The sequence below is a fragment of the Pollachius pollachius genome (genome assembly GCF_949987615.1).
Source record: "Pollachius pollachius genome assembly, chromosome: 10".
NCBI lineage: Eukaryota > Metazoa > Chordata > Actinopteri > Gadiformes > Gadidae > Pollachius > Pollachius pollachius.
Window position 1 is genome coordinate 7,113,920 of NC_136943.1, and position 23,711 is coordinate 7,137,630.

A 23,711-nucleotide genomic window follows, 5' to 3' on the forward strand; every position below is an offset into this window, starting at 1 on the left:
GATTAAAATATCCACAGAGACAGACAACATATTATGACGGCGAACAGGTAGCTGTCATTGATACATTTGGGGGGTGGAGCCCTAAGTAAGTGTCTGATCAATGAATGTATCTAATTACCAGAGTTTAGCTTGGGAGCCAATGGCCACCAACAATCTCAGCTATTAATTACATATTAATAGAAACAAATTGCCGCTAAATGTATCAATAAATATTGGCAATTACCAAATAGAAAAAGACAAAACGTAACATTTTGACAAACAAACAGTGCATCTTGAGTGGATGATAGCAGTTCAATTCTGCATAAATACATACATAAATAAATAAATTTAAATAAAGATCGTATAAATAAAAAAGCTTTTACTGTACACGGGAAAGAAAATAACAATTGTGCGGGAAAATATAAAACGCTGTCTTCAAAAAAAACCCAAAAAACATAATACTCCAGGTTGACCTCTGATTGTTGTGGGGCATTGGAGGGGGTAGGGGGGAGGGGGTAGGGGGGATGAAGATGTATATCCCGTAAAGTCTTCATTTCCTGGTATAGTCTCTTTTTAATTTACTTTTTTTACACAGCCGAGACGCCGCGTTGAGTCCTAGACTAGACTTGTTCCTTCCTTCGTGCTCTCGCCCACTGTTACTTCGCGTGCTCATCACATATCCTGTCCACCGGCCAGCCCTGTACTCCACTTCCAGGTGGTCCCTTTGAAAGAACGGCCCTCAGGGACCCCTTGGCCCCGCCCAGGTACTCGCGGTGAGTCCCTTGATTGCTGAGCAGCGGGCCAGACGTCGGGGCCCTCTCTGTTTCCCTTCTTCCTGTAGCTTCCTTCTTCCTCCCAAGTCCTTCGTTTACAGTTCTCCTTTCTATTTTGAGGTAGAATTTCCGCAGCTTCGCCTGAAATAAGGAAAAAAGGGGGGGGGGGGGATAATGAGCATGGTTTCTTTTTGTGTAAAACCGGGAAAACAAAATGGAAACTGAACCGATAAGTTAAGGCTAGGATTTCTGTTTTGATGTTGTCTCATGTTCGATTTGTGCATGAATTTGTGTGTGGGTGTCACTCTGTCAATTTCAGGTTTGGTTTGTCTGTGCTACGAGTGAGACTGTTATTGAGCACTCACCCCCATTCTTTCTCTTCAGTGGTGGGGTGCTGAGCCTAGCTTCACCTTCTCCTCATTCTCAATGTCGTAAGCCCCCCTCTTGTGAAACCTATCAGACATAGCAAAGGGAAATCTGGTTTAGTCTAGGGATTATACATCACCACAAACCATTTACAATTCCCTCCAAACCCGGTTCAAAATCTCATATCTGTGTGTTGTTGGCGAGTATTGTAGTAACGCATGCAGTTGTTTACTGGGTATCCGCAATGAGTTTTACAGTGCATGTGAAGTGCCTTTGACTGTGTGTGTATGGGTATGTGTATCTGTGTGTCTGTCTGTGTCTGTGTGTGTGTCTGTCTGTATGTGTGTGTGTGTGTGTGTGTGTGTGTGTGTGTGTGTGTGTGTGTGTGTGTGTGTGTGTGTGTGTGTGTGTGTGTGTGTGTGTGTGTGTGCATTGTACATACCTGAGGGCTAATAGAAGGCCTATGATGGTGAGACAGAGCGTCGACAACACCACTGCCACTACCGCCAGGGCCGTAGTCCGGCTGAATCCCTCCTCGGGCTTCACCCCCACAGACAGGGTGAAGAACTGACACCTATCCCCGGAGTAGCTCGGAAGGCATCTAAAGACAAGAGCGCAGTTCATCAGCACCGTCATTGTGATGAGTCGCAATGCATTAAGTGAAGTCAGCACCTTGAATTTAATTAAAAAACGTAACGCAGGTCTATACTTACACACAGGCCACCCGGATGTCCTTGTAATAATGGCAGGTGCCGTGAATGCAGAAATTCTTGTACTTCTTCAGACATGGATTCCTCTTCCTCCCTTGGCCCTTTCCCTTCTTCTTGCCTTTCCCCCTCCTCTGAGTCCTCTCAGGCTGCTCCGCTGACAGAATGCTGGCACTGTCCTTCGGCTTGCTGGACATAGCGACTGAAGCGGGAGGAAGACAATGTTGAAACAACGGCAAAGGCTTTGCGAGTCAAACCACCAAGACATGAGCACTCTACTAGTGGTGGGTGAAGTTCAGGGGACAATGTTTTTTAGGCCTACCTCTTGGTAGGTCCATATCTCCAGACAGCTCATAGTCCTCCTCGTTGTCATAATTGTCTTCATAATAACTGTTGTCGTAATCGGCGGTGGTCCTCGCCACACCTGCGTTGTCCTCCTCTATCCTGTCAATCCGTGTGTCCAGGAGGTTGATCACAGCCGTATGGTGCCTTTCACTGTCATGCCTGTCCACTGCTGCGCCACTTGTCAGCCGGGACGCCACTAAAGGAAAGCAAACGAAAAACAAACAAAAATAAACATGACAATTAACCCAGTAACCAATTGGCAATTGGAATGGCTTCCAATGGATGAAGCAGAATGGTGAGCGTGAGTGTGAGTGTGTGTGTGTGTTTGCGTAGGTGCGTGCGTGCGTGGAGTAGAGTGGCAGGCGAAGGCAAGTCAGAACATGTAGCGCATGGCGCGCGTAATGCGCTCCAGGTGGATTGGCACTCAAGACACAAGAGGAATGGATCATTTTGGGATGCGAAAAGTAGTGTGGGTACGGGAAACCTGTCGTGCTCCGCCGCATTTTCATAAATAGACAGTTAGCAAATGCCAGTCCAAAATACGAGTTAAAAATAAAACTATCCAGTTACATTAAGCATGGTACTCTAAAATAAGAGAGATGACCCGATTCGTTTTCAAATAGCTTTCCCAGACAATATTTCGTCGCTCTGTAAACTACACAGTTTGCATGACGTAAAGGTCATGGTTAACAATATATACACAAGGATGCCTCCAGAACAACAGAACCAACACAGCGAGCGTTTACGCATGACAAAGATTAGAACATAACTAAATGAGTTGGAGAGGGATACATTCGCAACGTCCCAAGATAAACTTACCAAAGGCGTGAACGAGCAGGAGCGCGATTCTGAAGATCCTCATGTCTTTAAATTCCAGGTAAAAAGTAATGGGCAATTTAAAAAAGAATAAATAATGGTTTAAGCAATAGTATTTCCTTCACTCCCGGTTGATACTTGTTGTTGTTGTTGTTTTCGTCGTTGTAAATGGCGATGAAATCACTCGGAGAATGCTTCAATGTTCAACGTGAAGAGATGAGGGGTCTCGAGTGGCACAGACTTCTCCGACTCGGTAGGTTAAGGAGCGTACGAACAGGGAGAAGTCAGTATTTATAGTATTTTACAAACCACGCCCATCATAGGATGGTGGCTCCCAATACATTATTTTATGCTAGCCTACATGTTGGACAAACGTTTGTCATTTTTGGGGTGATTTCTTAAATACTGTTGTTTTTTTCTTGACTAATGTGTACATATTATTTCACTCATTGGATTATTCTTCCATGTCAAAAGAATATGCCCTGTTGCACTCTGTAATTTGATTTAATGGAAGGATACCCCATAATGAAAAAATGAAATGTCACACAATCTATAGTTGGTATTACACAGTGGTTACACAAAACTTGTTTTTCAACTCATTTTGAAGATTTGTAAATTAAGTCCCAACCCATTGGGCAATATTGTTGTCGGTTGAGTATTTGTATCCAAGTGCTCATCATATTGTGTATACTTAGATTATTCAGTAGGACAGCTGAAAGCAAATTAAGCAATACAATGATCTTAAAACAAAAGTATCAGTACAAATGGAAGAATACGTGAGTGAAGTCTGTCATCATAAGGTGGAACAACAGGGATTTAGTCACCCAGGAACTACAATGCCACAGGAATGACTTACATCCTCATAATGCCGGCTTATTCAGCAGGAAGAGGGAGTACTGACTATTGTAGCCTGGATTATTTAGCTTTTTGTATGATGCTACCCATGTAGCCATAAAATAAGATGTGAGAATGGTAAAAGTGATGGTAGGGGTCGGGTGACGTGAGCATGTGACTAAACATATGAATGTAACAGAGTCAATAACTCTGTTTGAGTTAAAATTATTTTCTGTTTTTCAACACACAAGATTTGCCTCTGCTTACTGATTGTTTGTAAGCACTGATAGGATAACATAACAGGTGGTTTTGGTCAGCGACAGAGAGACAGAGGGAGAGAGTGACAGTGTGCATCATATTCTTGCACTACAAGACATCTGGTAATGGCTAGACATGAGCTTCAACACGATCCTAAATGAATACAGTGATGGAAGGATTTGAACACGTCATCTGCAGCTAGCGGAATACAGAACCAGACTGAAGGGACAGAGATGTATAACAGCTGTCTCGATGGCATCATCTGCTTTGACGTAAATATTGAGACATTTGAGAAGCTAATCAATTACCAAATAAATAAATAAATCGTATTTTAGCTTAACTTCAACATTTCTAGTTTAAAGTAAAGTTTCTCGGACAGTTTGTCTGACTTCTTTGCTTGGGTGTATATATTTCGTAATGATTTATGCTTCATTGATCTGGGCCGAATCACTGGGACTTAAAATCAGTTGAGGACTTAACATTGGATTTGATCTTTGACTCACACAGGAAAACCTCAATCATCAGCTGTCCATCAATCACCGCCATCAGCTGTCAGTCACAAACGACTGGTCTTCTAGCTGTAGCCAGGAGTCCATATAATATAAACACTTTGTAGCACCTCTTCTTTACTCTTTCATTGGGAAATGAGAATACAAAAAATTAAATGTGTTTTTATCATAAAAAAGAACATGTGACAATGTGTGGGCACTACACAATATGTTGAGGACTATGTGTTTCATTTAATTACTTCCAAATGTGTTTTTTGCAACCGGCTTAAACGACTCATAGGAACACGTGGTGATGAAATTAGTATTATTGGTGAGCGAGCAGACCTCCCGCTGGCGCTCCCCACTCCACACTGAACTACTGCCAACGCTCCCCAATTCGCCCACTCTTGTTGTCTATGTTTGCCTGACACCTTCTGGTTTAAATGTGTAACTGCGTCAAACAAATCTATTGATTTTATTCAATTTGGTTAGTGGTATTAGGTTAGTAAGAAACATGTTATGGTAAGTGGTTATTTTTTAATGTTCCAAAACGTACAGGTACAAAATAAGCGGAGCCAGGGTCTATTGATTTTTTTCTGGTATAAATTCTTATTCAGGACCCAGGATCAGGATCTACAATCCAATTGACATTCTAGATGCGTAGTTTCATATGCCAAATCAATAAATAGTATCATGTACCACCCACATTGCTGTCGTCATGTGCTATCTGTTTGTTAGAATTACATCAGTCAGAATAGCAAAATCAAATTACTATATATCGTTCAATATTTGGCCCAAACCAATCTCAACCTTTTACAACCCCTCTAAAAGTTGAGGGGTTTCAAAAATGTTCCAATATATTGTGGGGTCAATCAGATCAATAAGATCGCTCAAAATTATTATATATATATTTTTTCAATATTTAGAACTCCTTCCTTCAAGGTATAAGGATAAGTGAAATGTCTTCTGAAAGAAAAGCATGTGAGCTCATGACATGCGTCGATTTATTACGACTGATCGAGTCTCGCATCAGATGCGATTGCTCTGGTCTAGTCACGTGCTAACTGGCAGAAATGGCCGACGAGGCAGGAGAAATAAACACAGCCCTAGAGGATGGTGAAGCAAAACAGACCGAACATGAAGTTTTAGAAGTTTCTACCCACAGCAACGAACCAACTGACGAACAGGTTCAGAATGATGAACCCATTGCTGAGAGCACTTGGACTGCACCAATTTTCTCGCTGGCCCGAAAGGCAACGGAGACGATCAGCAGTGGGGTCAGCTACGGTGCTTCTCTCAGAAACTCCACATCATTATCATCTATCAGCTCTGCGACCGAGAAACCCCCTGAAAATGACTCCAGCCGTGCCAAAATGCTCACAGGTTTGTTATTTGCAACCACGCCTTTTTTCATATTCAAAGCTCGCAGTTTATGATCGTTATCATTAGTTTGCGGACTCCATCGTTAATCTGCTCGCTTCCTCTTTGCTAGGTTTATTATGCCAAGTTCAAACAGGTCACATGATGCAATGGTTTCCAACTTCATTATATGCATAAATTATCTCGAATTATCAGCTGTCAAGCGGCCTCAGTGACTTGACCGATTGCATCTCATGGCTCCTAATGATTAGCTCTTTTGTTTCAATTCTTACTTACAAAAAAAACAACACTTTTTAACTCTTCTGACTTTGTACCATTTTCAGCTTTGCCAACTAAAAGCCCCATGTCGATAGAGAGGTCCAACCTTCTGAGCATGATGAAGCTTAGTATTAAAGTATTAATCCAGTCCTCTCTGAGTCTGGGCAGAACTTTGGACTCTGAGTACCCTCCACTGCAGCAGTTTTTTGTTGTTCTGGAGAGCTGTCTGAAACATGGGCTGAAAGGTAAGACTTGACTGTAAAGAAAAAAGCATGGTTTCTTGCCGTTTGTTTTCAAGGGAAGAACCAATCACCACTCCACATTCATCGCCCCTTACCTTTCTGTATTTTTCCAGTAAAGAAGTCATTTATTGGCCAGAGCAAATCAATCTGGGGGCCTCTGGAAATGGTGGAAAAGTTGTGTCCAGAGTCCACTGATATAACCACAAGTGCTCGAGACCTTCCTAGTCTTAAGTGAGTAGTAAAAAGTGCCAAAAAAATAAAGCAGTGTGGTGCTGCTGAAATCAACCTATTAATCTCTTCGTTTTACCTCTCCCTTTTCAGGACAGGGTTAGGAAGAGGGAGAGCCTGGCTACATTTGGCCCTCATGCAAAAAAGGTTGGCAGATTATATGAAAGCCCTGCTGGATCGCAAAGATCTCCTGAGGTGAGATGCTGGTTTCCAGCAACTGGACTTGATAATAAGTTACACATTCCTATTTCAATATTATAGCCCCCCCCCCCCCCCCCCCCCCCTTTGTAGATGTGATGTATGCCTTCCTGCCTGCTCTTTCATTGTCATCACTTGACACTTCTTTTTTTGCAGTGAGTTCTATGAACCGGGATCATTAATGCTAGAAGATGAGGGGACTGTGATTGTAGGACTTCTGGTTGGCCTCAATGTCATTGATGCAAACCTTTGTATCAAAGGGGAGGATCTGGACTCTCAGGTGAGAGATGGACAAAGAAGCACACTTTATGCAATGGCTTTGGCTGCAGCAATCTCTGTAAATTTCAACTGGGTGGAATGGGATGGGGAGCATTTATTGATCTTGGTCATTGTTTACGTTTAACAGGTGGCAGTCATTGACTTCTCCCTGTACCTGAAAGATACTGCCAACACTGAACCACCCAAGGAGTAAGTGTCCTACCTCAACTGCATTCTGATGTTTGTCGACTTGATTTATATTGATGGTTTGTTAGAAGTAATAAGTGTAATCACCGGTTACCTCGTCTTCAAAAACCAGTGAATCAAAGATGACTGCCATATTGGATCAGAAGCACTACATTGAGGAGTTGAATCGCAACCTGAGTGGCACAGTTACTGACCTCCAGGCCAAGATGGACTCCCTAGAGAAGACCAACAACAAACTTGTGGATGAGGTGGGTTTTATTTTCAACTTATCCAACGTAGCCATAGCCCAATAACAATGGCTTGGTTGGATTTGGATCCATTCAAGGACCAATGCTTAATTTCCCGGTAAACAACCCAAAAAAAGCTTTTCACCTTTTAGGGTAATGACACAAATGTGGGTGTGATTTTATTTATTTTTCCAGTTGACTGCAGCCACAGATAGAATAAACTCTTTGTGTGAAGAACAGCATACCCTGAAACAAGAGAATGAGGTTATCTTGCAGTCCAGCCAGAGGAAGGAAGAGGTGAGCAGTGTTTTCTTGGTTTTGATTTATTTCCATTGTTCTACCTTTTGCATGCAATCCATTGGAAGGGAAAGTATGTTTCTCACACTGTCGTGCTGTTTGATTCCAGGTGACTCTCCAGGACAGCCAGGTTGAGCTGGAGACATACAAACAGAGCCGCCAGGGCCTGGATGAAATGTACAACGTTGTGTGGACACAGTACAAGGAAGAGAAGCGCATTCGGCAGGTCGGATACCGTATGCTAAATGACAACATTTGCCCACCGGTCTTCCATTTTAAAAAAATTGGAAACCAAACGCATAAAATGGCAGGGATGTTATTTATTAACATGGAGGGACGCAGTTTAAATAGTAACTTCCTCTTCCATACAGTCCAACTGCACTTGGACCCTATAGAAACTGTCTTCTCAACAAGGGGCATGCCTTAAAGGTCCCATGACATGCCACCAGGTGTGAGTGTGATTAGCCGTTACAAGCCGTTTTGAAAATCTGGCTCTTCTGACCCTAGATGTGTGACGAAAAGATGAGCAACGCTTGCTACAGTCCACTGGGTAGGCTGGTAGACTGTTCTATCCAGCGTACATCTAGGTGGGCACGCCCACTTGTGATGTCAGAGGAGCCCAATTTTCAAAACGGCTTGTAACGGCTAATTACACTCATTCCTGGTGGCATGTCATGGGACCTTTAAGACAGGGAGTAAAGGGTTAGATGATGGCCTGGGTTGACAGATGGATTTGGTTTATTAGGTTGGAGTCAGAGCTCAGAACTGAGAGTGTGTGTGTGTGTGTGTGCATTAAATAAGGAGTTGGAGCGGGAGCTGGAGCTGCAGGTGGGACTGAAGCAGGAGATGGAGGTGGCCATGAGGCTTCTGGAGAAAGACACGCATGAGAAACAGGACACGCTCGCAGCCCTGCGGCTCCAACTCGACCAAGTCAAGACCCTTAACCTGCAGATGTTCCACAAAGCGCAGGTATCCAAACACTGCCTGCACACTGCCAAGCGCTGCCGTTCCTGTCTGGAGATAGAAAAACCCCACCCTCACACGGGACACCCACGCGCGCATCATGTGTTTCCCTATAGGACTCCCAGCGAGAGGCAGTGAAGAAGCAGCAGGAGGCTAGCCAGCTGGAGGAGAGCATGGGTGAAATGGAGAGAGCCATGATAGAGCTTGAGCAGAGGCAGGCATTTCCCTACATTAAAGTCTGGAATATACACGTTTGAATGATCAAAATCGGGTCATTTTATTTTGTCTGTATTTCTTTTAGACTACAGCGGTCTGAGTCAGAGCGTACGCAGTGTGACCAGTCAGATGAAGCCATGAGGTTCGAGCTGGAGGGCAAAGCAGAAACTCTGCAGAAACAATTGTCAGACCTGGACACACTGAGGTGAATACTCTTGGAGCCTGGAGGAAGTGTGCTAAAAATAACAAAGGCTTCCTCATTTAGTCACCTAAATAACCTTTCCATTTGATAAGTCATTCATATCCATAGTTTCGAGGCATGGGCGGATGGTATATTACAGTTGTTATTGTAGCGTTGAGGGGTCCTCTTCTGTGCCCAGGCTTGGACTGGAGACGGATCTGTGCAGTGAGAAGGAGCAGAGGCAGAGCCTGCAGAGAGCTCTCCAGAGGGAACAGGACAACAGCACAGAGCTCCGCACACAGCTGCAACAACTCCAGGGGCTGCATATGGTCAGTCTGCCCTCCTCCCTTTAAACACACGTCCAGTTGATTAAGTTTCAAGTCATGGACTCTCACACAAGATGGAAATTCCAGAGTCATAGGTTTAGACATATTCTAGGTCATACCCTGCCCATAGTTATCCACGTGACGTCATTCTATGTTTATATTAAGAAATGTTGGTGTCCGATGTGTGTATGTATGATTACCCACCGGAACACTTTCCTTGTCTTTTGACCATCTAGGAGCTGAAAGACCTGAAGCAGGAGAAGACCAAGCTCCAGCAGAGGTGTGAGCAGCAGGAACAGGCGTTACAGGAGATGGGCCTGCACCTCAGCCAGTTTGTACCATTCCTACGCACCTTTCCTTTGGGCAGTTGTATCCCTACATACCATATCCTTATGGACATCTACGATACCCTTACAGACATCTGTTTTTCTGTTCTCTCCTGAAGATCTAAACTCAAGATGGAGGACTTCAAGGAGGTCAATAAAGCCCTGAAGGTAAAATAAAAACGTTGTTTATCTGATGTTATTCCTTGTTGCTAAAATGACGCTTAACGTAAGGGCACAACAACCTTGACCGGAGATTTGAACGGAGTAACATGACTAGAACTATGCAAAGTAAGGTTTATGTTCCAGGAAGCAACAATACAAACAAACCTGGAAATGAGTTGGCTGTTTTTATTTTTCATTATTATTTGCTATCATTATTGTCTGGGTTAAAGTACAAGGGAGGGAAATGATACAGTATAAATTCAAACTATGTACATTTGAGTCTCTATAGTCGCACTATAGACCCAGATGTACATAGTTAAAATGTTTAGCCCAGGCATGTGTTACTATTTCAGTGTAATCTCAATGATAAAAAATGAATAAAAAAATATTAGCATCAATGATAAGTACTGTCCTGTCTAGTAGGATTCTTGTGTGGTATTCATGTTGCTCCTGAATCAGGGTCACGCCTGGCTGAAAGACGACGAGGCCACAGAGTGCAAGCACTGCCAGAAAGAGTTCTCCATCTCTCGTAGAAAGGTGAACAACATTCACTATTTCCTCTTTATTTATTCTGAGTTTCAGTGGTCTGCGATGCATAATACTAATTGTTTTCAGCACCACTGTCGGAACTGTGGAGACATCTACTGCAACACCTGCTCTGCCAATGAGCTGGCGCTGCCATCGTACCCGCGGCCTGTGCGCGTCTGCGATATCTGCCACTCCCTTCTACTGCAGAGAAGCTCCTCCACAGGCGCCTCCTGACAACGCAGTCACAGCTCCAAGTTTCATACTGAGGCTTTCTACGACTCTTCCTATTTAAATACCCGGTGTAACACCGATTTCTACTCATCACCATGATTTTGGGTACACCTGCAGTTAAGTTTAAGTATTAATATGGGATACTCTTTATTTGCAAGGCATCTCTTCTGGGTACCGTTTTATGTGAACTACCTTTTCTTTTTTTGTAGTGTTTAAGAACCCATGTTTTATGTATAACATGGAATAAAATTGCTGAAGTTGCACTGTCCTAAACCAGGTTTAGTTTAATATTTGCAAAGGTCTGTATATTGCTTACACACAGGTTGTAAGAAAATAGAATGTCACCTAACAATCACCATTAGCTATGAAGCTTTCTTTTTAACCCTTGTCATTGACATTACTGCCATCAGTTGATAACATTTTATAATACAAATATAATCTTACTTTCAGGCCAGAATTTTTCCATCCGCGTTTTAAGCGCACAGCGGATAGGTAGATGTACTGCATCAAGACTTGATTCTAAATCATATACAATAAGACTAACCCCCCTAACAAACCTACACCTCAATGTATGTTTATTTTCTTAGAGCTGGCATGTTGACATTTTCTATCTAGTGGTGATTGGAATAAAAAGGAAATTTGTCAATACTCAATGAATCCAGACCAATTTATTAACCTTGTGCACAGGAAATACAAATGGTATTTGAAGCAGTAGAAACCTTTGCATTAGCAAGAATTCCGATACACTTAACTTTGTAGCCCTCTAGGAGAAGCCTCTGGCCTAACAGCATGTACACCTTTAGAAAAACATCTTCAGCTAGGTTACTTGTAAATTCCTATTAACATAACGATCCCCAAATAAAAAGCTTAAACCAGGTATGGGATTAAACAGGATTCCAGACATATTTACAAACAATTAGTTTGTTCATGCACTCCGGTTCTCATTTTAAAATGGTCAATGCAAAAGTTCACTTTTATGGATAAGTTGAGCAATTATATTAAATGAAATGACTTCTCGGTAAAGTTAAGCAAAGTGAAGTATCCAATTTGAAAAATAAGCAAGGAAGAAAAACATAACGGTGCTTTGTTCTGCAAACTCCTTGTAGCAAAATCCTCGGGCACTAAAAACAAATCCAGTCGCTATTCCATTTTCTCGACCACCCTTCGGTGCCCCCGGCCATGTATTGGTGTATTTACATCTCCAGTAACGTCCAGCAAACAACCATAAAAAAAAAGAAAAAGACAGACACAAACCAGCCAAGCCCTCTACAATCACCATCCTCCCCCATGACCATTCATGGAACTTCTGCTTCCTCCTCCTCCCCCACCTCCATAGTAACTGCTGCCCATTCCACCCTGATTACCTAACGAGAGAGAGAACATGCTCAATAGAGCCACGGGAAAAAGAAATCAATGTACGCTCAGTGACCAAAATGTTCTCAGGGGAGGCTGTGCCTCTGAGGAACGGTGTAGATGGTGGAAGTCTCAGTAAATGTTTTTATATGCCACAGCCCGGGCGTTGCGTAGTTGACACTCACTGTAGTCATTGTAGCCTCCCATGTTGCCCTGGCTACTGTATCCACTGGAGTAGCCAGAGCTCATTTGACCTCCACTATAGGAGGACTGGTTACCTGAAAAAAAAAAAAAAAAACAGGACAACCACGAGTTTAGAGTGTCTGCACTCAACTGATAGTAAAAAAAGGCCTTAAGGACTATAAGAATTTGGGGTCGTTCTCACCCATCATCTGATTACTGTAGGCACCGTTGCTTCCTCCGGATGTTGAGTTGAGGAACAGCTCCACATAACGGTGCTCTAGAAGGGACAAAGACACACCCTCATTTCAAAATATATTCCATCTGGAGTCATGGGAGTGGTTGCCAGAGACCTAAAGGGAATAATTTGATGATAGCGCCGTCCAAACGGCACACTCACGCATGTTGGCCTTGTCCTTTGACATCGCTGCCACTGCATCCTCATGTGTGGCAAACTCTACATCGGCCTCCCCAGTCACCCTGCCATCGGGACCCACTTCAATATGGACCCGCACCGGATTCAACGGAGAGAAGAACTATGGGAGGTATGGGGAGACGTCAAACAGTAAATATCATGCAACTGCTTCAGGAGAATTGACAAAGCACTGTGGCTTCATATGCCATGACTTGCATTGTAAATGTCCGTCTCGGCGGCTCTGTATGGAAGGCCCCTCATGTGAACGCAGTGTCCTGTTGTACTCTGGAAGGAGGAGCTACTGTCGCCATAGCGTCCATCTGATACACCTGGATAGACATAAGATCATGAAGACTAGCACCGGACCACATGAAGGCTTGATTGCCCCATTCTTCATACACACAGCAGGATGTAAGGCAAGCAAGCATTTGTAACGAGTGGGAAGTGCAGCCGTTACAGAATACTATTGCCCTCCCGTACCTCCACCACCTCCTCCACCTCCGTAGCCTCCGCGGCGCATGCGTTCGTATGATCCCCCACGGCCCATCATGTTGTAGCCGCGACCGCCACCCGAGGGCCGGTCGTAAGGGCTGGGACGCTGCATGCCCATGGGCTTCCTCTGGGGCTCATAGTGGGTACGCACCTCGGCGCGGCTGCTCTTGAAGATCTCAATGTACCTGGGAGCATACAGATACCCCAGTAAACACTCTGCAAATGGACCGCGCTCCTTCAAGAAGAGGCTGCATGGTCTTAATACTGAGAAATTGTGCTAGAAATTGTTCTTGGTGTCACAGTATGATCCATTAAGGAACAAAAGTGTCCAGAGTTGGATAGGGCTTTATTTGCTTATACACTTTTATTATAGTTACCTGAAGGATGCTGTTTTAAATATTGTGCAGTATAAGCGGATCCTGTGTCCGTGACATGACAGCGATAGTCCTGGTTCAAGGGAAACAGAGAGGGCCCGTGCCCTTCTGCAACCCACTATAAGCATTACCTGGAAACAGTGGGCTCCATGTCCTTGAGTACTGCCGCCCTTTTGACTTTACCACCTGTGAGACTCCCAATTGTCAACCTCAGATACCATTTAGTGCCGAGGCACCGTCGTTGTGGTAATTACAGTAATCGCCATGTGCTCTAAAACCAAGAATTCTGTCTTGAACCAGAAAGGTGCCAGAGCACTAACTTTCCCATTAAAATGGTGAATATGTAATGACTTGTAGCTACATGGCAGTAAGTCTATTGCGTGTTTAAATATATGCGTGTTTGAATACATGAGCTTTTAATCATTGGTCTAAATAGAAATGTGTTTGCATTAGTCTTATCATATCAGTATAAATGTAGTGTCAAGTTCTTCATTAGGGTTCACGTGTTGAAGGTGCACACCATAAGAAAGGCAACTTATCCAGCCAACCAACCAACCATCCCCACCTGTGCCCTATTCTCTCCTTGTGTTTCTTTAGAGCCTTTTCAGCTATATCCTGTGAAGCAAACTGCACGAAGGCCTCCCCCGTACTCCTCCCCTGGATGTCCACCGGCAATGTAATCCCATTTGGCACGATTTCCAACCCTTCAACCCAAGGACAGATAACCCCAGCAGGGGACACAGTAAATCACATGCCCAATCACAGAGAGATCACTTTCTCTACAGAAAGAGAGAAAACTTAAGGAAACTCTACACATCAACACACATACCAGGTGAGCGTTTACTGGAGACTGGTCAGGTTAAGACTAGGTACTGTAAATCCTATGGTCATTTGGGGTGGAAAGAAGGAAGATTGAGAGGATAGAAGAAGGATATAAATGGGGAAAGGACGGCAGGTGAGAGGGCATGCCATCATTGAAGATTTGTAGGAGGAGGTTTGGATAACAGCTTGCGTTTGAGGTGTGATTTAAATTACAGTGACCGATTCTGTGCATGCTCGAAGCGTTTTCTTTTGGCCGGTGTCATGAGGAAAATGCAAAAAAGGCAAATATATTAGCAGCGATAGAACCAGCAAGTAAATGAACAGAAAGTTAACTAGAATTACTTATTTCAGAAAGTTTATACAAGGGTCGGATTCGAGTGTGATGTATGTCTGTTCCAAAGATGGTTGTGAAAGGGAAAAGATGAGGACCTGAAAAAAGACCCCCATCTTTGAGGTAAAGCTTTCGTTTCAAGTGCAAATTCCATTCCTTGTCATCATTGGTACAGCGTATTTTTTGGCTTCAGCTTAAGAAACGATTTAGATGGTATGCATTTCTGAAAAGTTCATTAACATCTGATGCAAGAAACTGCTCCATGGGTTTAACAGAGCGGATACCACAGTCTCTCATCAAATTAACCATGAGGGAAATGCTACAAATAAACCAGTGGGTCGGACTGATGTATACCTGAGAAAAACTGGACAATCTCCTCCTTGCTGCAGCCAAAGGGAAGACCACGTAAGCGGACCAGCCCATCTCCGGCGGTCTCCGGACAGTTTGGCCCGGTGTGCTTCATGACCCAGTCCATTTCAACGTTGTTCGACTTGAAAACTAGAAGTGTATAGATAATATATATTTAGACACTTTTTCAAAGATTTCCCGGGACATTCAGGTCGGATTTCAAGAATCAATGAGAGGTGAAGTTGTGAACAGGCATACACACCCTCGACATATCTGTGACCCATGGTTTCTCGGTCCTTCTTTACAGCAATCTTCAAGTCATCCTCAGTCTCCACCTCCACAAAGGCCTCTCCACTGGGTCGTCCTTCTCTTGTGTATGTGAAATGGATGCTTGTAGCATTGTTTGCAATTTTGCAATCTGAATTTGAGAGATTGATTTGGGGTTTTTAACTTGAGCACTTCAGCAATCTGATACAATACAACAATGTGATATTGAAAGGGTGAAAAAAAGGGTTGCTTACCAGAGAAGAACCTCTGTACTTCATCTACAGAGCAAGCCCATGGGAGCCCCCTTATGCGGACCACGTATCCCTCATCTGCCATGATCTGTCACAGGCCTTTGAACACAAAGTCATATTCAAACATTGAATACAATCATGTGTAGAATAAAAACATTTATAGTCTCTTAACTTTACGCTTACTTCCAATAACGTAACGTTATATTTGATAATTTCAGATACCAAAGAGCCCAGGGCCCGAACTACCGCACCCTAGAACAAAGCGGCCTTCGGCCTGCGCCACATTATTACCGTAAACGTTAGCTCGTCCGCTAGCTCTAGTATGGCTAAGGAACTAAGTGGCCGGATAAACCCTAACACTTTGCTAATTGACCCATTGTTATTTTCTAGTATTCAACATCACAACTCTGCAATGTGTAAGGTAGATAATAAAATTGTACCTTTCTAATAATGCAGACTTAGTTCGTTCCTCAGTGACTCGACTTGCGCAGCGCTGATAATGCCCGGGGAAAGGTTGCCAAATAAAGGAAAAGCATCCCCCCCTTTGGGTAACGTAAATACCTCTTGGGATCCTGGTACCAAAGAAGAATCATTGGCAGGAAATGTTTTTGTAAACAACATAATATTCGGTATCCGTTACACCTGTGATGTTGTCGAAGTAAGGAAAATGGGCTTTTTTTACTCAAGGGTTCTCATCACACACGGATATTCGGGTTAACGGATTCTCAACTGGCAACCCGTTCTACACAACTCCTCCCTCTTTCGCACGGGTCTTCGTTCACGCGATGGTTCACGCCCAAAATTGATGACGTTAGGGGTCCCGGACGCAGCTTGATCAATTTGCATTATATATATTCTACTGTGGTCAAACATCCAAGGGGACATCACAGGGTTTTAATATTGATACAAGTCTTTGATTTTAAGTATCAACCGATGGATAGACACTAAAATATATTTTACTGGCAAATAACTCAAGTCATCACTAAAATAGTAAATTAATGGTTGTTCCTCTGAGTTGTGTATTTTATTAATAGCTTGCAGGTTCAATGAGAATAAAACGGATACAAATATAACCAGTCGATGAATGACTAACTATTTTAGATTGAGGTGAGAATAAAACAAGTGACATAATCCAACCACAATCAAATTCAGGATGACTTTTAAGAAAACTTTCAGGAGCCTAAAGGAATATTATTATTTTGCAGCTTTTGTTAGGTAGGCTGTTAACTAGTATGACATATTTATTTGACTATAGGGCTGAACTACTCTGGTGATAGAGGCTGTAAAGCAATAAATGACTCCGGGTTTTGAATGCTAATATCAATAAAAATATTAGTCATGGAATGTAGAAAAACTATCAAACTACGACAAACTGATTATCCCTTTTTTTGTAAACAGATAGTTAAGTTAGGTTAATTATGCTGTGAGTATTGATAACTAATTTTAAATGTATCTTACAACCCAGTATTGTACTGAAATATAAAAACTGACAATACCAATGAGGTAGCAAATATTAATCTCCAACCATTTTACAAATGACAAGTAAAAATGAGGATACAAGGTGTGTTATATTAATAATACATGTATTGTGGTAGTCTCTATCTCTTTTTCATGGACTGGCAGGTCCAACAGGAATGACACAAGTGTGGTTCCGGGGGGAAACTGGAAGACAGGCACATTTCCCCTTTCCCCCTTTTCTGCGAGGTTAAAAAATAACATAACATCAAAAACATGAATACAATTATTATTTTTTTGTCTTTTATTAATAATCACCTTATAGATGAAAACCTTTTTAGAATAAGGTTCGGCACGTTTTAATGACAATGGGCTGCCTCTACAATCGTTTCATTTAGTGGTCCAATGTCTATTTTAATATTGTGCTTCATATGAACATAAGTCTAATGTTAAGGACTTCCTGTTGTCACTTTAGCTTCTGAATATTGTGTTTGTTTGTTTATTTGCTTGCTTTTGATCACCTTATCTGTGCCTCTTCTTTATATTTTTACGCTTTTGTAAATATATGATGCAAAAGGCGAATTAATTATTATCTCAATTATTTATAAATACGATATCAACTGTATTCGGCTAAATGTCTTAAATTAAAATTGTAAAGAACTACGCCTTTTCTTTATTACCAACGAATTAGGAAGTATAAGCGAAGAGGTAAATATTACATTCAAACGCGACAACTGCAGCCCAAGTAAAGATAAAGGATTTATTCATTAACACTGAATGTTACTCATTAGGTAATTTTGTGAAATTAACTTGAATTAAATTAATGCCATTAATATGGATGTTCACAGCCGCCCGCTATTACAGTAAATTAATTATAACTGACTACTTTACAGGGACTAGTACAGCTAGCTACCAGTTTAGTTGGCCTACCATGTCATGTCTTGACGTTCGTTCTACAGCCTCGTGATATTGGTAAACCTAACATGACGTTGCGGGCTTTCGTTTGATGAGCAGCCGTATAGACCAATTGGTTCTAGCGTTTTTTAAAGCTGAACCAATAGGAAGGCCGCGATTTTCATCAGAGGTGGACTTTCTGAGAAGCAGTGCGTAGTGTGTTAGGTTGTTAGAAAGTTAATGGCTGGGGGAAAGAGATCCTCCTCAACCCTCGCTTCGGGAGAGTTTCTGGATTCCCTGAAGTAAAATCACGCTTATATTCTACAAAAAGAAGCCCGGACGGACGTTTAAATAAACAATAAGCTCTTCAGTATACGTATTGTGAATATAAGTATGCAGGATGCAGTAGCCGGGACGGCAATGCTGACGGACGGCTTCGAGGACGAGATTGACTCGGTGACTCCTCGCTCCCCAGCGGTAGGGATGGGGGTAGGAGCAACACCAGGAGGAGTCGGACTCGGGGGCATTGGGATTGGTGTGGGTGGAAAGAAAGTACGTTTATACGGTGACCCTGGTGGACCTACAGCCGAGAGACTGGATTTCAAACTAGCGGCAGCAGCCGTCCTTTCTTCTGGTCCGGGATCCGGCAGCGACGAAGACGAGGTCTCCGAGGTAGCTATACGAGCTAAGCTCGCTAACTAACGCTAGCCAACATTCCTCTCCTTGCGCGAGCTGGCTAGCAGCTAGCTACACAGCTAGCTAGCATTTGGCAACCACCCCCTCCCGGGCCCGAGAAATAGCGTAAAATCAGTTATTCATTTATTTAAATACGGGTTCAATGCATCACATATTGATGTTAGATGGTTGATGTCGACAATGTTTTGGGAGACATCGGCATTTAGACACTCTAAAGAGGAGAAATGTTTTATTTATGCGGCGTAGGCTGTGAGCAGGGCCTAGTTCGGGTGGAAGAGCCGACGGCCTCGTCACTACTGTCGTCTCGCGCACTGTGCAGCAGAAGCTGCACACCACACAACACCCGTCACAACTTCTCTGATGCCTGTAAAGCCACACAATTGAAGAAATAACCGAACTCCCCACCTCGATGTTGTGCGGCCAAATAACGTGAAGCCATGTCGTACTTGTGGTGCAATTACGTCACCTTACGTTTCTGTAAATTAATCTCAAACTCCGCGATACCATTTCGGCACGCGATTTGTTTCGTACCAGAAGACGTGGGACAGCGCCACATAATTAGTTTCGTTTATGGTATGGTTGAAAACGTGCGATGTATGCCCGCTTGAAACTTTGCGTCGCCCAACGTGCTCAAACTATCTGTATACATAAGTGACCAACTTTCCATGTGCTAGCCGTCACATGTGTGATCTCATAATTGTTACTGTGCTAAGCACAGAATCTATTGCTTTTTCTACAGAAGGTAAATTAAGAAAGCAAATACTCCTATCCAACATCTATTTACAGTGGACCATTGCTAAAACAACCAATGTCTTGCCTGTGGTAAAAGGCGCTGGACGGCCACACCTACACATATTTGCATGAATAAAATAATGGTTACCTGACAAACGTGGAAAATATAAAGTAAGGCTCAACAGCTATCATATGACGGTTCCACCACTTGTGTGTGGAGCTGTCAGTTTAGCGACGTAATGTCACCTAGCACAGCATGTCGTCCCGTTATTTAGTTTACCAGGTCATATGACAGTGTTGACCCGGGAATGAAGCGTGCTATAGATTCCCTCACAAACTAATGCTGGTCGTCATCAACTATATATATATATATACATACATTACTGAGTCTTTACTACACCAGTTGAACATTCTTAAATGTATTACATTGACTGGTTAATCTGCTTGATATAAAATATTTTCAATGATCCTGCTAGTCATACACATGACTACGGTATTCGGTTATCAACACATTCATTATGGCAGTCAACCTGTTGCGCAATCATTAACAGCATTCAGACTAACTCAATTCTGGCGTTAGAAACCAGGTAAGTTAACACTTGAAACAGCATATCTATAGTATTCTGGTGATAACAAAGTGATACGTTCTGTTTGTCCGACACTGAAATTAAATCTGATGCCAACCGTTTTTAATCTGTCAAGTTGCTTTGCACCAATGGACTAGAAAATTTGTCTAAAAGGGAGGGTTTGTTATGGTGCATTACCCTAGTAGAGAACTCACTGCTCTGGGCAGCAGCTAAAATCTGAGCCCCAGGATTAAGCAGATGCCATTCTAGGCCTTTGCAGCTCTCTGGAAACGTTCTGGGAACTGTAGTTCATTAATTGTGTAGACTAAAATGTCCATTGTTAATTTGAAATGCCTTTGAATAACTGCATCCCCCATGGATCTTTGTACTCTGCATTCCTATCGTATAGCTACATTCCTTCACATTGCGAGTGGCGACTCCCTCCAACACTTGTTCACTGGGCCAGGGTGCTGCATCTCGGAGGGAGATCTCACTAGGCTGCTATTCGAGTATTTACTGCCCTTGTTTATTAATTATCCAAGCCAAAAGAGAGAACATGGCCTATCAAATGTTCAATGTTGCATGTGTTACCTGTTAACACATTTATAATGGTTGATGATTATACCATGATTAATGTGCATTTGTCAGTAGTTATACTATTATTGGACAATGGCGTCACGTTCGATGCATGATAAGTGAATATATGCCTTGCAAAATAAACGGTGCAGTTGTATGGACCCTTAAAGCTGTTTGGAATGGGGGCCCCTTGTAGAGTGTGGTACACCCAAGCCCCCCCTATGGCCTTGACCTTGTGTCGATTGTGGTGCCTATGTGGAGGGGTGTTATGCAGAAAGTATTGTATTCCACATTGTGTCAGTCCTTTCCATCCTCTTAAGAGTAATGGTGGTTGACATCAAAGCAATGAGACTCATGCCATCTGATGAAGGAAAACGCCATCTCAACATTATAATAACGTGACTGTGACGTCCACCAACTATTACTCGGCCGAGTGAAGTGTATTGCCACAATATAATCGCAGTTATTGTTGAGTGGTTTAATTGCAAATGTTTAAGGGTGAAAATGTGTCAGTTTATATCTAACCTTTTTACATGTCTGTAACCTGGCTTAATGCTGGACAGATGTATGTACAGAAATGTCTGATCATAGTGACAATCTTAACTGTAATTCAAGGTCAATGCTGTACATGCACAAGTGTTTTTTCTGAATAGACTTTTTAATACAGCGGTACATGCGATTGCTCAAGGGGCCTTACCAACAAGACTAGGCTCTTGTAGTGTGAATGGGCCAGCAAGCTGACTCTCAGCTGAGCACCCCCTTGTATGCTGGGGGTCCAATCCTGACTGTTGCCCTTACTTTATAGAGACCTTAGCTTTAATTGTTGTGTTGCTTTCCGTCTAACATTAAGTGTAAACGTTGAAACATATGCCTTCTGTTTGTTTCTTTAAAGTTGAGTGAACACTATCCAAGTATAGAAAAGCATTTGATAACATCAGTTAAAATTCCTTTGCTAGCATCATCAAGGATTGGTGCCAACAGGGAACAATATACATCCTTTATTTTTTTTATGTATGTGCATGTTAAGGTTTACTGTCTTTCTATAAAAATTCTGTTATTCTCCATTGTCTAACAACCATGCCCAATCCAGGAGTGTATTATTATGCATGTAGTAGTGTCATTTGTAATTGTTCTAAATAACCCAAAAGGCAACATTTCCCCAGAAATGGAACTGGCTAGGTCTCAGAGTTAATGCGTTGCTTTTACCCTGACCCTAACCCATCCCTTTACCCCCGCCCTTCTCAGGTGGAGTCCTTTATCCTGGACCAGGAAGACCTAGATAACCCTATTATGAAGACGGCATCAGAGCTACTGCTGTCCAGCGCCACAGACGGAGTGGACCTGAGGACTGTTGATCCAGAGACACAGGCGCGCCTCGAGGCTCTGCTGGAGGCAGCGGGTATGACTCCCTCAACCAACGGGATGGTGTTTTTTTCCACCCAACATATAATTTCTATTGATCAGATCTTGACCAGTTCCACTAAATTCCGCTCATAAAATAATCCTATCAGCCGAGGCCGTCCAGATCCTTTTTAATATACAGTTTAACATGTCTTAAAACTGTGCGCTTAAGTTGTTTTGGATTCTGCAGCATTTTCTCAGCAGCCATCCAAATTTATTTGGGAGTCCCTATATATAGTTTGTGATGTGGTTGGAATAAATTTGTTTTATTAGATGCATAATCTGGGTGTAAGAGTGATTGTGTGGACTAATCCATCAGCTTGGTGTGTCCTGGCCTCGGGGTTTATGAACATGACCAAGCAGATTAACTAACCCTGCACCTTCTCCTGGTCCTGCAAGGCATGCATGGAGTCCATGTTGAACCGCTAAAGGCTAATCTTAAACCTCTTGTCCCTTACTTTGAGCACAAATGCTGAGGCATAGCTTATTGTTTGGGGCCTACAGCGTGGTGAAATCGTGGGTGTTATTTGATGACAAAACAAACATTTCCCTCAGATTTACATGACACATTCACATTCTTTATAATGACCAGCTATGAATTTTATTAACGACAAGTTACAAGTTATACATAACATTAGTATAACGGCAATTCAACATTTTGGATCACAAACTACAGGACTTTCACTGGTTATGCCAAACTGCAGCTTTCCTAAACAATCAATTAGTTAAATATGGATAATGATATCCACTTTAGTTCTCTAAATCAGACAGCCGAGTATTTTGCATGACTCAAATCAAAGGCGATGAACAATGCTGACTGATATCGATAGACAGACTAATCACCCTGATCTAGAGCTCTTTATTGTGAGAACTTCTGCTCACGTAGTGGCAGTGAGGTGATTGATCCAGTATACCGGTTCAAATTCTTCTTAGGGTATGGATTCCACCTCAGTCATTATACCGATGTGCTATGCATTACAAACTTCTGCCACTTAAGGGACCAAGGTCATTATTTTATGTACCGGCTTGTGAGTCATACAAAGTTCAATGCACCCCCATTTTGTAATTTCAATATTAACAATATATATATGTTGGAATGTCATGTTTTAAACTAATGAGCTATACATTTGACCTCATCCTAATCTAATTGAGTGTGTCCTAAACTTAAGTCGAGGTAAAAACCTGGTGAATGAGTTTAATTCTTAAACTAATCCCCCCCTGTTAAGGTGTAGCTCAAAATAATTGCTGTGAGTAAAACGACAAGATCTAACTGGCAGTCATGCCTGACAACCAGCAACAGGCCGATTCTTCTCAAGTCACAAGCTCATATGTACGTTACAGAATATAGTGTATTGACAAAACATGTTCCCAGGGCTGAACCGTCTGTGAATCAAGTAAACCGGTATAATGTTAAATTGGATACACAAAGCCTACTCGATGACGAGTGGTGTTACTGGCCACTTGCAGAAAGCCAAGTCAGCCTGATTTAGCCTGTCTGTGTTGTTGGCCCATCATAAATACTGAACGTTAACGGTAATGTTGAGTAGTTTCAAATAATTTGTAATGTATTTAGATCTACTTTCTTTTCAGCTGGGCTATCAACGTTGATTTTGGTCATTTTTAAGTATAAAATACATAGTTATGTAGTTGCCTGGAGTGTTATTAAAATCTAACTTTTGGTTAAAGTTTGGTGAGTCAACAGCCAATGATCGGGCTTTCACCTTTTATAGGGCCCCTTTTTATTCTAACAGGTGTGAGCATGAT

At 42.4% G+C, this 23,711-nt stretch overlaps 4 protein-coding genes across 20 annotated transcripts in view; 2 read left to right on the forward strand and 2 right to left on the reverse strand.

The window, feature by feature from the left end:
- Positions 1-3,234, reverse strand: part of hbegfa (heparin-binding EGF-like growth factor a) — a 3,491-nt gene extending 257 nt beyond the window's left edge. Inside the window, exons 1-6 of one of the 2 annotated variants that reach the window (XM_079745254.1) lie at positions 2,990-3,234; positions 2,148-2,366; positions 1,832-2,027; positions 1,561-1,719; positions 1,118-1,205; positions 1-893 (exon numbers count right to left, since the gene is read on the reverse strand). The exon at positions 1-893 is cut by the window's left edge and continues 257 nt beyond it. In XM_079745254.1, the coding sequence (XP_079601380.1) occupies positions 1,133-1,205; positions 1,561-1,719; positions 1,832-2,027; positions 2,148-2,366; positions 2,990-3,032 (690 nt within the window). In that variant the 5' untranslated portion in view covers positions 3,033-3,234 and the 3' untranslated portion in view covers positions 1-893; positions 1,118-1,132. The remainder of the gene's footprint in view (positions 894-1,117; positions 1,206-1,560; positions 1,720-1,831; positions 2,028-2,147; positions 2,367-2,989) is intronic. The other variant, XM_079745255.1, reaches the window with a different exon arrangement.
- A 2,405-nt stretch (positions 3,235-5,639) lies between these two features.
- On the forward strand, positions 5,640-11,422 carry rufy1 (RUN and FYVE domain containing 1; the record flags this gene model as incomplete). Its single annotated transcript, XM_079744429.1, has 17 exons — positions 5,640-5,949; positions 6,270-6,449; positions 6,560-6,677; positions 6,768-6,869; positions 7,029-7,152; positions 7,279-7,340; positions 7,450-7,585; positions 7,760-7,861; positions 7,971-8,087; positions 8,663-8,830; positions 8,941-9,038; positions 9,126-9,245; positions 9,421-9,550; positions 9,784-9,878; positions 9,993-10,041; positions 10,495-10,572; positions 10,651-11,422. 17 exons carry the CDS (start codon positions 5,640-5,642, stop codon positions 10,795-10,797), a joined length of 2,136 nt encoding a protein of 711 aa, XP_079600555.1. The 3' UTR covers positions 10,798-11,422.
- A 20-nt stretch (positions 11,423-11,442) lies between these two features.
- On the reverse strand, positions 11,443-16,164 carry hnrnph1 (heterogeneous nuclear ribonucleoprotein H1). The gene is made up of 11 exons (XM_079744430.1): positions 16,068-16,164; positions 15,631-15,726; positions 15,372-15,527; positions 15,116-15,259; positions 14,174-14,312; positions 13,223-13,419; positions 12,959-13,071; positions 12,728-12,863; positions 12,533-12,607; positions 12,333-12,425; positions 11,443-12,158 (listed from the first exon to the last, which is right to left on the reverse strand). The coding sequence occupies exons 2-11, from the start codon at positions 15,710-15,712 to the stop codon at positions 12,067-12,069; spliced, it is 1,227 nt and encodes a 408-aa protein (XP_079600556.1). The 5' UTR covers positions 15,713-15,726; positions 16,068-16,164; the 3' UTR covers positions 11,443-12,066.
- A 2,060-nt stretch (positions 16,165-18,224) lies between these two features.
- The window catches only part of ankhd1 (ankyrin repeat and KH domain containing 1), a 29,469-nt gene continuing 23,982 nt past the window's right edge, over positions 18,225-23,711 (forward strand). For all 16 annotated transcript variants that reach the window (XM_079744757.1, XM_079744753.1, XM_079744750.1 and 13 more), the window contains exons 1-2: positions 18,225-18,648; positions 21,792-21,945. In XM_079744757.1, the coding sequence (XP_079600883.1) occupies positions 18,370-18,648; positions 21,792-21,945 (433 nt within the window). In that variant the 5' untranslated portion in view covers positions 18,225-18,369. The remainder of the gene's footprint in view (positions 18,649-21,791; positions 21,946-23,711) is intronic.